The sequence below is a fragment of the Carassius auratus genome, chromosome 14 (genome assembly GCF_003368295.1).
Source record: "Carassius auratus strain Wakin chromosome 14, ASM336829v1, whole genome shotgun sequence".
Taxonomy (NCBI): Eukaryota; Metazoa; Chordata; class Actinopteri; order Cypriniformes; family Cyprinidae; genus Carassius; species Carassius auratus.
Genome location: NC_039256.1, coordinates 33551476 through 33563951, shown reverse-complemented (window position 1 = coordinate 33563951; position 12476 = coordinate 33551476). Strand labels below are relative to the sequence as shown.

Sequence of the window (12476 nt, the reverse complement as noted above, 5' to 3'; positions counted from 1 at the left end):
ACAACCAAAAAGAAAAAGAAAGAAAGAGCACAAAAATATAGGAACACTGGCTTGGCTTTCAGCTGGAATTGCAGTTAGTTTTAATCATTTTCATAAATATTCTGCTAAGATTTTATATTTCAGTATAATTCCTGCTCTGATTTGAAAGTGCTTTTATCAGTTTTGAAAGCGCTTGAAAAATGTGCTGAAAATATATGTTTTGCAGAGTTTGGAGTATGAATGACAAAAGAGTTGTGGATTTTGAAAAATGTGGTCATTGCATGCATTTTGTTTGACAGCAATGATTCACAGTTTGGTCATAGACTTCTGTATCATTGAATGTATGAACACTTTTGAAAATGTGTCTTCAGTATTGGACAATGCTTGTTAGCAATTTAAAAAAAAACTGATGTTTTAATAAAAATTTAAATAAACAGAAAAATAAAAAGAATACAAATACAAATTAAATTGGATAAAAATTATATTTTAATAAAAATGAAATTAATTAATTTAAATATAATAAAATAAAGCTAAATAAATTAAATAATATAATATATTATGAAAATATATAAAATAATGAAAATTTAAATCAGATTCTAAAAAACATGCACATGAATAATAATATTTAAAATAATATAATAATAACAACCAGATAATTTATTTAAAATAATATTTTACAAAAAAACAAAACAAAACAAAACCCGACCATGGATTAAATAGTTTCTTCCTTACATCTGTCAGCTGCGTACCGAGTCGAGTCTGTAGTGCACTGGTGAGCAGCGGCCTCTGGCGGCGGGAGAATGAACTCTGGACTGATACTTATGCTTTTTAGGGTGAGAGCATCATGGCGTGAGTTTATTCCTCATAAACAGGGGCGGATCTACCGGGGTGGCAAAAGAAAGCTTTTGCCACCCCAGTTGGCAGCAACGAATTAAAGGTTATGGCCAATTTGAAAATTTACGAGCGCGATTCTTTCGTAATTCGTGATCCCGCTCCGAACTCCCAAACTGACTCAAATGAATCGCGAACCCGCTTTGAACTCCCGAACTGATTCAAATGATTTGCGATCCCCAAACTCTAATAATTTACAAAGTATTAATTAAAAAAAAAATTGTTGTTGTTGTTGCTATAAAAACAGACCTAATCAATAGCCTTTAAAATGGCTTAAAATGCATTATATAAAAAAATAATGAGGCAATAATGACTGGTTAATAATAACAATGTTAAAATACATAATGTATGCAAATACAAAATGAACTATTTATGTACATGTTATTACAAATGCCATGTGATTGATGCTGTTACACTTACAGGACAGGATACTGACCAAACATTTCATTCAAATATTCACTTAATCTTTCATTTTGCACCTTTTTGCTATAGATGACACAGGCTTTATTATTTCTTCAACTAAAAACGTGCATATCACAACCCTTACAAAAATAAACCATGGTTTTGTCATAGTAAAACTGCTTATGCTTTCTTTTGCATGTTTTCTTTATGCTTGAGACTATAAAATAAATTAGAGTCATAATAAAGTTACTGCCACAGGTAAATGTCGAGAGCTACAATTGTGATTTGTAAATAATAAAAATAAATTTTTATTTGATATAAGTTATTTTTCACCCCTACAGTAGGTTTTATTTTTTTTCCATCATCATATTTGAGGAAGGGGAGCAAAACAATAAATCCTGCTTATGGGAACCCTTAATGTGTTTTAATACACGTCTCTGGGAATGTGTGCTCTACCACACACACACACACACACACACACACACACACACACACACACACTGAAGCACGCGTGGTGTTTTCAGCTCTTCACTATATTAACACATGATGTATGCTACATGTTCACGTCAGCGCGTATGAGAGGATTTCACCATTTCATTTGATAAAACTATCATCATTCATTCGTATCGTATCGTATTCACAGACTGACAGAAACGACAATGTCTTTACAACAACCTGTCAGAATAAAATCTCGGTATAACTTGAAGAATCTCAAACAGAAATATAGTATGATTGCACAGTAGAGTATGCTATACTTCAAGAAGGCCTAATAGCTAATAATAATAGTTTATTAATAAACACAGAAACTCTGGTTACAACCCACCAAAATAAAAGTTTGGTCTAACTCAAAGAAATTCTGTAAGAAATTGCTTAGTAAAATATACTTAAAAAGATATACTAAAACATTATTTTAAAGGAATATCACACAAGTTTTCATAGAAGTTTTTATTTAAGCTTGCCAAAACAATAACACTATATTTTTCAGAAACAATTTCTAAAAGTACATTTGTATTTGTGCCTATAATGTTTATTTATTTATTATTATTATCAGCTAATAAAAGCTATGCTTCAGGACCATATTCATATAACATCTAAGGCTAAATCTAGCTCTTGACTGGTTGAGTTAGATGATGATTAACACTAAACTGTAGAAAATCAGTTGAGTCTCCCCAGCTGGAAATGTCTGTTAAAATCTTGTGTTTCTTATAATAAATTGACATATTGATAACACTGAACCTTTTATAATGCTCTTAATAACATGTGGATGCATACTGTATGCATTAGTGAGTGTGTGGTGCTTATGGTCACTTACTCCTTACATGAACTGTTTCAAATGCAAGACATTGATTGCATGAGATTAAGTTTGTAAATGATAGCTGTGTCCTTTTGTAGTGTGCACATATATTTATCATCAATCTGTGATAACTGTGACTAAATTCAGTATATATACGTCTGCCATATGTTGCCACCCCTCAGAAATTCCTGCCCCCTTCTCGCCACCCCATCAATATTTTTCTAGATCTGCCCCTGCTCATAAACTCACAGAAACAACCGCAGATATGCCATGTGAACGATTTAGTGTGCAGAGGTGAACAAGTATGCAATTAAGAAACAATCACGAGCTGCGATACACTGTTGCATCGATATTATACATAAGTATATTAATTATTTGACTTCACAGTAGTGAATAAATTGCAATCCTTATGACTTAATTTCTTCACTTGCAATAGTTTGAGCTCTTATAAGACTCTTATAAAAAAGATCTTTACGTTTAAGTCTTACAAACTTATATACTGTGCAAAACTGAATTGATACACCCACGATTTACACCCACGACTGCAAGCCTGTGCATGGATCCAACTCCATCATTAAGTTTGCAGACGACACCGCGGTGATTGGCCTCATCACAGAAGAGGTAGAGGTACAGCACCTGGCCACATGGTGCGCTGACAATACCCTGCTCCTTAACACCAATAAGACCAAGGCCCTCACCACCCCCCACACCACACACACAGACTCCTCCCCCTCTTCAACACCACATCTGACTGATTTATTTATTTATTTACAACAAGCAAAAAAAAAAACAGTAACTTGATATTACTTGCACTACTGTCTGAATCTGTGATTGGCCAGCTGAATCTTGACTCCATGTTTCCTCAAGAGAAGCCCCGCCCACATCAGACATACGACCAATCAGAGTCGCTCCCTCATTCCTGGAGCACTGGTAAGTGAGTGTGCTGCCCTCCATCACGCTTCAGACGCTCAGTGCGTGAGATAACATGATCAAGTCATCTCTCGTCTCATATCTACATCTTCAAAGCAGCTTATCTGACAGATACAAGCATACACACAAGCATATAGTCTCAGCCAATCAGAGGAGAGCTGGAGAGTTCAGAGCTCAGTAATTGGCTGATTAAGATGTGATAGATTATTCATGAGCCACTTTAAAGATATTTTGCCAGTGGGAAGTGTTTGGTTGTACTGTATATATATATATATATATATATATATATATATATATATATATATATATATATATATATATATATATATATATATATATGTGTGTGTGTGTGTGTGTGTGTGTTTGTGTTTTGGTTGTGGAGGGAATGTCTGAATCCAGTAGAATGAGTGTTTTTTTATTGAGTGTGAAGAAAGAGGATGCTTATCTATATATATATATTTTTGTTCACAATCGTGGTTTTAAACGGTCTGTGCTATTTGAACACATTGTTTACATGATTATATTAAAACATTAAGCTCACATGTTCATTCATCAGCAGAAGAATTATTGTTTATCAATAATTAAGAACAAAACCATTTGATTGGCACCGTTTACTGCTAAATGAATATGTTTCATTAACATGTGCCTTAATCAGATGTGTGCAGTTCATGGAAAGCCAATGGTATTTCATCATGAGCCTCAATATCAGAGACAACTTTTGGACCCACTTTATATTAAGTGGCCTTAACTACTATGTACCTATTGTGTACATACATGTTTTTACATTGTACTTACATTTTAAAAAATAACAACATGTAATTACATCTGTATTAAAGTTCTGTAATTACATTTATAATTACACTGTTGACCCATGCTTTACACCTTAACCCACCCTTAAACTTACCCATACCTCCAACCCTCTCCCTAACCTTACCCCATCCCACCTCAATAGCAGCAAAAGTGTTTTACAATACAATATGAACACAATAAGTACATTGTACGTATTTTTTATGTAAGATGTAAGTACATAGTAGTTAAGGCCACCTAATATAAAGTGGGACCCAACTTTTTTCTTTTTTTTTTGCCTTCCTTCATTTGCATTCAAATTATATATATATATATATATATATATATATATATATATATATATATATATATAGTCGATCCTCCATCCCTCCCATCATTCTATGTGATCATTCTTATGAATATTAAATCAGTTTCTAGACGCTCTAGGAAACTCGCGACGCGATATCATGCACGTCCTGATTTTGCCAAGTCCGATGTGTTCCTAGGTCAACATATTTTGTTGACCCTGGAACAACATTTTACTCCAAAAATATATTCTTAACCATATCCCTACACCTAAACCTAACCTTAACCATAAGTAATCCCTAAAATCAGAGGAAATGATAGATGAATGACACTGATGTACAAGCACCAAACACTGATTTTAAGCGTAAACTTCACAAAATCTATAAACTGGTTCTTCAAATCTGATTGGTTAATCACAATGTTGTTCCAGGGTCAACAACGATGTTGTCCTAGGAACATGTCTCACTTGGTGAAATCAGGTTAGGCCGATATCATAGCGACCTGATTAATATTCATGCTGAACCCTGCGCTCGACGCTCTGATTGGTCGGGGTGAGCGCGCACAGGGGCAGTGGCGCGGGGCGCATGCGCAGAGAGGCGCGCAGACAGTACGCGGTGCGGAGAGCAGAGGAGCGGTCTCTGATTGCGGGCGTCGGGGCTTTAAAAGCGGGCGTCACCTCGCGGCTCCGCATCAGCATCTTCAGGCGAGAAGACAGCGGAGCGAGCAGGTGAGTGACAGTCTCACACACATTATTGATTATTCCGATTGATCTGATGCATCTTCGGTGATGCAACTTCATAGAATTGATGCTTGCATTGAGTTTGTTATGCACAGGATGCGCGTAACGAGAGCGTGACTTGACACTTCTCGCTGTCACATCAATGTCACGCAGGGATAATGTGTGCATATGTGTAATAATGTTCGAGATGATGATGCTGCATGGAGCATTTGTTGCAGAATGTGTGTTTGAGTTCAGATGTGCGTCATTCATCGCACAGAATGTTTTGGGCCGATCAGAAGCGATCTGTCATGATCAGGAGGACAAACAACTTCTGTGCATCATGATGTCATGGCTGTATTTATCAAACTTGGGGGAAATTGACTTTTATTCTAAATACTTAAAATGCAAGACTTAAAAGCACTAATATTTGTGACATTTTGTATTGATTGCGTTTTGCATAAAGGATTATAATCAAAGAGTTGTTTTAGTTTTTATATTTTTTGCATTATGGAGTCCTGCTTTTTTTCTAGTAGGCAATATCTAATTTAAAATCTTATTGCATACATGATTGAATATACAATTATTGTTGTTACAATTATAAGTTATTAGGTTTTGCATTCTTGATGGCATATCTTATTTCAGATTTTATTATTTATTGTTGTTCTTTTATTATTGTTTTATTACTGTTTTAGTGCCTTGAATGTAAGAAAGGTGCATCACAGATACAATTTATTATTATTATTATTATTATTATTATAGGATTAATCAAATAGTAGTATGAATTACCCAGTAGTCTATATTATACAATAATGTACTATTAGTAATCAGATTCTCTTGCATTTAGGATTATAATCAGAGGTAGAATATGCAGTATTAGCAATACTTTACTATACTATAATACAGTTTCAGTCTTGCACTTTTGCTCTTATATCATTCTTAATTTTATTGCATATCATATTATAATCAGATTTAGCATGTGTTATTATATGTCTTTTGCTACATAATGCAATATTAAACTAATCTTGCATTTTATCTTATTTCAAATCATGTTGCACAATTGTAATCAGTCAGAATATGCAATTATTGTAATAATATACTGAAGTTATTAAGCTTTCTTTAGTCTTTTTCAATGCAATACTGTATTATACTAGTCTTGCAATTTTATTGCTCATATGATAATAATCAAATTTAGCATACAGTATTTTTCAGTAGTCTTATATATTGAAGTTACTGAATCTTGCAGTTTTCTTGGTATGTCATATTACAAATCCTAATGCATAAATAGATAAAATAATAATATTATTGCAGTGCTGCTACTCTAAGACTAAGTCGTGCATCTTTGCTTTTATGTTGTATTTTAAATTTGATTTCATATGGATTATAATTCGTTTTTGCATAAAAAAAGTGTTTTACAATGTTATAAACTTGTTACAAATGTTATTGTATAAAGGATTATAATCAAAGAGATGGATGAAATATGAAAAATGCATTTAATATCCAGTTGTGTTCTTGAATAACTCTGTATCTAAGTAAACCTGAGTAATTAAAGAACACAATAACATAATTCTGAACACAGTATCAGGGTTGTGATCAGTCAAAACAACATTTGGCTGATGCACAGAAAAACAGTCACGCATGTGGAGACTGACACGCACATTGTGTGTGTGTGTGTTTTGCATGCAGGTTGTTATGCTGAATAATGCTGTATAATCACACTGATCTTCAGTGGAAATCTGCAGCAAACACATTTTCCAGCCCAGTCCATCACAGCTGTGTGTGTGTTTGTTTGTCTGTGTGTGTGTGTGTGTGAGTGTGTGTGTGGACTGAAACTGTTTGTCTGTGTTTAATGTGAGACTCTGTGCTGACTGTGCAGTTCATGTAAAGGTGATCCGGTCTAAGAGTCACAAACACACGGTGAATGTTATTATTCATTCTCATTCTCAGTTATGTTTCATACACAGTGGCTTGTTTGTTTATTGTTTATAAAAAGATGTTTTAAGATGATGTTTAGAAGTCATCTTTTCTTATTTGTAGGATTGAACTGGGTCATGAAATGTCAGCAGCAAAGACACTGGTTAATAAAATGGCATTAAATGCATAAAGGATATTTGTGTTACTTAACATTTATTTTTGTTTTTGCATTTTCAGTTTTTATTCATAGAGGAGATTCGTCAAGACATCTAGAGAGAAACATAAGAAAAACTGGAAAAAGAGTAAAAATCTCCGTTTAATCTCATTGTCTAGGAGAAAGGATTGAGGAGTCAACCAGATCTGATTTGTGACATTCTTTAATATGAGAAAATACTAAGATGTTCTCCTTTGGCAAATATCTAAACCTCCTTTCCCCGCTCTGTTTTCAGACGCATGAATTAATGAAGCTTTAAGTCAGGATTGGTGGTCGAAAGGTCAGAGTCACAATTGTAAGATTCAAATAGAATTACAAGAAAAAGTAATTTAAGGTTAAAGTTAAAATTGTTAGGAAAAGTATGAATTGCGAGAACAAAAAAAATATTTGTAAGAAAACCATCTGAATGGCAAAAATTTAAAGACATAATTGCAAGAAAATATTTTTGAATTGAGTGAAAAAAGCCAAAATTGTAAGAAAAATAATTAATTCAAGATAATAAAGTCAGAATTGTGAGAAAAAAAAGAATTGCGTAAGAAATGTGAGTAAAATTAGAATTGCGAGATATAAACTCAAAATTGCAAGATAAAATAGAATTGTAAGATATTTTTACATTTTTAAATAAAATATTAAATTAAATTATGATTATTATTTTTTTATTATAGCCTTGGCAGAAACGCACATCTATAACAATGAGACCAGAAACATGAATTATAAATGAACCATCTTTCTCTCTCTCCGCAGACGATTAATCATTTGCGATGATGTCACTGCAGAAGCCTCCCCTCCGACGCAGTGCATCGACTGTAGAATCAACCAATCACAGCGGGCCTATATTGACTCCGCCCACCTCTCTCAACTTACGCTCCTCCCACAACCTGCAGCTGAGCTGCGACACCATAAAGGAGGGCGTGGTCACCGTTTCCAAGGAAACACAAAACTCGAAGAGTCGGCATAAATATGCCCTGACCAATATCCAAAATGCCATGGGTTTGAGCCAAAACCCCGCCCCTTTTACCCAAAGCCACGCCTCCTCCGACCGAAAACCCGCCCACCCCACGAAATCCGCCTCCTCCTCATCCCTCTACTGCTCCTCGCTCTCCTTCTCCACCTCAAATCCCAAACTAGCCAAAAACGGCACAAACCTTCAGCTCAAAGAGGAGCAGCTGGACCTCAACAAGAACGACAGGAACCTGGTGAGGAGCAGCTGTGATTGGCTGGAGGGGAAGGACAACCAGAAGAACCCCACCATCAGGAGGAGGACCAAGAGCTTTCTAGAGTACCATCGAGAAGAGGACGCCCCGAACAGCCCCGATAAAGACACGCAGCCCGAGGAGAAGCACCTCCTGCCCAAACTAGAGGCGCAGACGTGGGCTAAAGAGAACCACGTGGAGGCGCACCTCACCCTCCCCCAGAACCACCTGCTCCTGCTGGCCAGCGAGGAAGAGGAGGAGGACGAGGAGAGTCCTGGAGAGACGCTGGAGGTCCACCAACACTCGCTCCGGCCCAATAACGAGCGCCTCAGCCGCATCAGAGACGGATCTCTGCTCAGGAGTCCGTTACGCCTGAAACTGAGAGGAGACGAGCCGGAGGAGTCGCCCGAACGCCTGTCCAGAGCCGAAAAACAGGAGGAGGAGGAGGACTCCAGCTGGACCACACTGTCACAGGAGAGTCCGTCCGAGGAGACGCCTCAGGACACAGGTGACCAGCATACTGACACAAAATAGCCGTTTCATATGAGATTATATCATACACTCTAAAAAATGATTCTGAAGCGTGTGTGTGTGTGTGTGTGTGTGTGTGTAGGTGTTTGGGAAGAGCCTCCTCAGGTTCAGGACGTGTCTCAGGAGTATTTCTGGCGTATTTCAGCCGATTCCACTCCTCGAGATCAGCCCGTGGCCGGCGACGCCAACTCTGACCAGGAGGCGGAGTCAGGGGTGAAGGGGGCGTGTCTCCCCGTGCCCTGCACTAAAGCACAGACTGAGGTCAGATTCTACACAGCATCTTCATCTCACGCAGCACAATCATAATGTGTTTCCTGTACTGGAAGATTACTTCATAACTTTGTTCATAACTGTGTGTGTGTGTGTGTGTGTGTGTAGCGTCCCAGCAGTATCGTGTCGGACAGCTCTGTTGAACCCGTTCCTTCATCAGCAGCCTCTTCACCCTCCTCTTCCTCGCTGTGTTATGAGACGATGGGTCGCGCCGCCGGGTTACTCAACAACAACTACCTGGTAAACACCCGAAATAAAGCTGCGCTTAATAAAGGCTTCATCCAGTTATTCTAATGAACAGTGCACAAACTCTGCGTACAGGACCTGACAGAGACATGTGAGTCCCGCGAGCGAGAGAGTGTAGGAGCTCAGGGCGGCCCGTACAGCTTCATCAACCACAGGTGAACACAAACACACCTGAGTGTCATATTCATCTCTCATAGACTGTAGACGCTTCACACTGAGCCTCTCTGTGCAGAGCTAGAGTCCCATCAGCCCCAGCAGACACCGTCATCCCCATCAACGACCCGGAGACACAGGTGACCCGCACAGCCTTCACAAACACTGTGTACGAAACTATCACAAGGGATGACATGAACTCTTTAATATAATATAATATAAAAATATTAAAATTAAGCAATAAATGAACTACATAACATATAGAAATATTATATATTTTTGGTATTATTTATTAAAAAAAGTTTTTTTTAAAGAAGATGCAAAAAACAGTAGTATATATAATATAATATAATATAATATAATATTAGATCAATCAAAATTAAGCAATAAATGAACAATATAACATATATAAATATTATATATTTTGGTATTATTAATAAAAAAAAAGGAAAAAAAAAATGATGCCAAAAAACATTAGGATATTAAATAAAGATGTATATATAATATAATATAATATAATATAATATAATATAATATAATATAATATAATATAATATAATATAATATAATATAATATAATAAAACTTAAGGAATAAATGAACAATATAACATGTATAAATATTATATATTTTAGGAATTATTAATAATTGCTAAATAGTGTTTTCTTTTATGCCAAAAATAATTTGGATATTAAATAAAGATATATAATATAATATAATATAATATAATATAATATAATATAATATAATATTAAGTACAAATGTTAATAAAAATATTAATACATGAACAATATCACATTTAATATGTTTATATAGATCTATTTTTTGTTAATATTAATAATTACTAAATATATTTTTTCCTGTCTACCTAAATATTTGCTCTAATTATAATAAACTTATTAATCGAAGTTAAAACCTGTGATTTTTTGATGACTTTTTTCTTATTAATTCAAGTAAGACAACAGAAAATATAAGTTTTGAAGCTGTTGGTCTAGAAATATTGGTATGAAATCATGAAATCTAGAATTGGTATTACTGTACACAACCATGTCTTCTTTGATTTCTATTGATTTCTACTGAAAGAGGTGACTATAAGTGATAAGATCTCCTTCCAGAATGAGACTGAATCAGCACATGTGAAGAATAGATGAGCGGATTTATTTCCAGAAGCACAAAAATAACAAATTTGGATGAATTTCCATGAATTCTGGATTCAGACTGAACAACAGTGACATCGAGTGGTGCCTCCTGGAAGTGTGTGTGTGTGTGTGTGTGTGTGTGTGTGAGTGTGTGTGTGATGGAGAGACTGCAGCAGAACACAGGGCACATGCAACAGCAGCAGTTTGACGCAGTGCATTGTGGGAACAGAAGAATGACATCATCTTTAGGTTTAAAAACAAACAGCTAATGTCTAATAAACAGGAATGTACTGCAAACAGTATCTGCTACAAAATAAATCATTAATTCAATTTAGAGCAAATAATCCCAAAGGAACGTACATTATATGAAATTAATCCTTTTATAAAAATTAACAAATCTAATATAATGCATTAACAAAAACTATAATAGTATGTCAATGATACTAAAATAACACTGGTATATAAATTTATTTAAATGTAAAAATAATATTGTTCAATAACTGTATGCATTTCATTAAAGCTGATATTGTTATGGAGCCATATCCAAATAAAGATTTTAAAACACAAGCTAAGAGTCAGTAATTAAACAAGTACATGTTCAGCTAATTGTCATCCTCTTGCCCGTGTCATAATTAGTGAATATGCATATGATCAGCCTTTTAATAATCATGCAAATGTAGAAGAAATGCGAGCTGGACTCAAGAAGAGCCGTTCTGTTTCGCCCCGCTGTTGAAAGAAAAAACGAGGATATAATCAAAGGTTCCTGAAGGTGTTGTGTGCTGCAGGTGTTTGCGGTGTGTTATCTGGGCTGGCTGGAGGTGCGAGACGCAGATGTGAGGTCAGTGAGGAGCGGCGCAGTGTTGAGCGACTGCATCCAGCAGCTGCAGCAGCACAGAGAGACACAGAGACCGAGGGTGAGACGCACACACACACACACACACACACACACACACACACACCCGTCTGATCTCTCTTCTCTCTCGTCTCGCTCTCAGACTCGAGCCATGCTGCTGGTGCTGCAGGACATCACTCTGACCCTCATCGACCCGGCTGACCACACCCTCCTGCACTCTCAGCCAATCAGCTGCATCTGCGTCTGGGGAGTGGGGCGGGGCTTCAGCAGGTCAGTGACTCCATTATTATGAAATCTGTTTTTCATATTTGTGTTGTTGTTGTTTGTTTTATATATGTATATATATATATATATATATATATATATTAGGGGTGTAACGATACGCGTATTCGTATTGAACCGTTCGGTACGACGCTTTCGGTTCGGTACGCGGTACGCATTATGTATACCGAACGGTTCGTTGGACTAATTAATTATATTTGAAAAAAAAAAAAAAAGAGAGAGAGAAATATAATGATATGCGTTCAACAAGGTAGCCCAATAACCCAAACAACGTAACAGGCAACGCCCCTGACACTCCCGAAGAAGAAAAAAACACCATCTTATATGTTTATGTTTGGCTACTCAGCAGGCGCTCGCTCACTCAGTACGCGCTGAA

At 36.2% G+C, this 12476-nt stretch overlaps 1 protein-coding gene across 2 annotated transcripts; it reads left to right on the top strand.

The window, feature by feature from the left end:
- Window positions 1-5201: 5201 nt before the first annotated feature.
- On the top strand, window positions 5202-12142 carry LOC113114380 (amyloid-beta A4 precursor protein-binding family B member 2-like). 2 transcript variants are annotated; one of them, XM_026281305.1, is made up of 9 exons: window positions 5209-5315; window positions 7471-7522; window positions 8179-9135; window positions 9241-9419; window positions 9537-9668; window positions 9750-9829; window positions 9907-9967; window positions 11751-11879; window positions 11961-12142. In XM_026281305.1, exons 3-9 carry the CDS (start codon window positions 8196-8198, stop codon window positions 12108-12110), a joined length of 1671 nt encoding a protein of 556 aa, XP_026137090.1. In that variant the 5' UTR covers window positions 5209-5315; window positions 7471-7522; window positions 8179-8195; the 3' UTR covers window positions 12111-12142. The 2 variants fall into 2 exon arrangements, with proteins under 2 accessions (XP_026137089.1, XP_026137090.1); XM_026281304.1 differs by lacking the exon at window positions 7471-7522 and having other exon boundaries at window positions 5202-5315.
- Window positions 12143-12476: the final 334 nt, after the last annotated feature.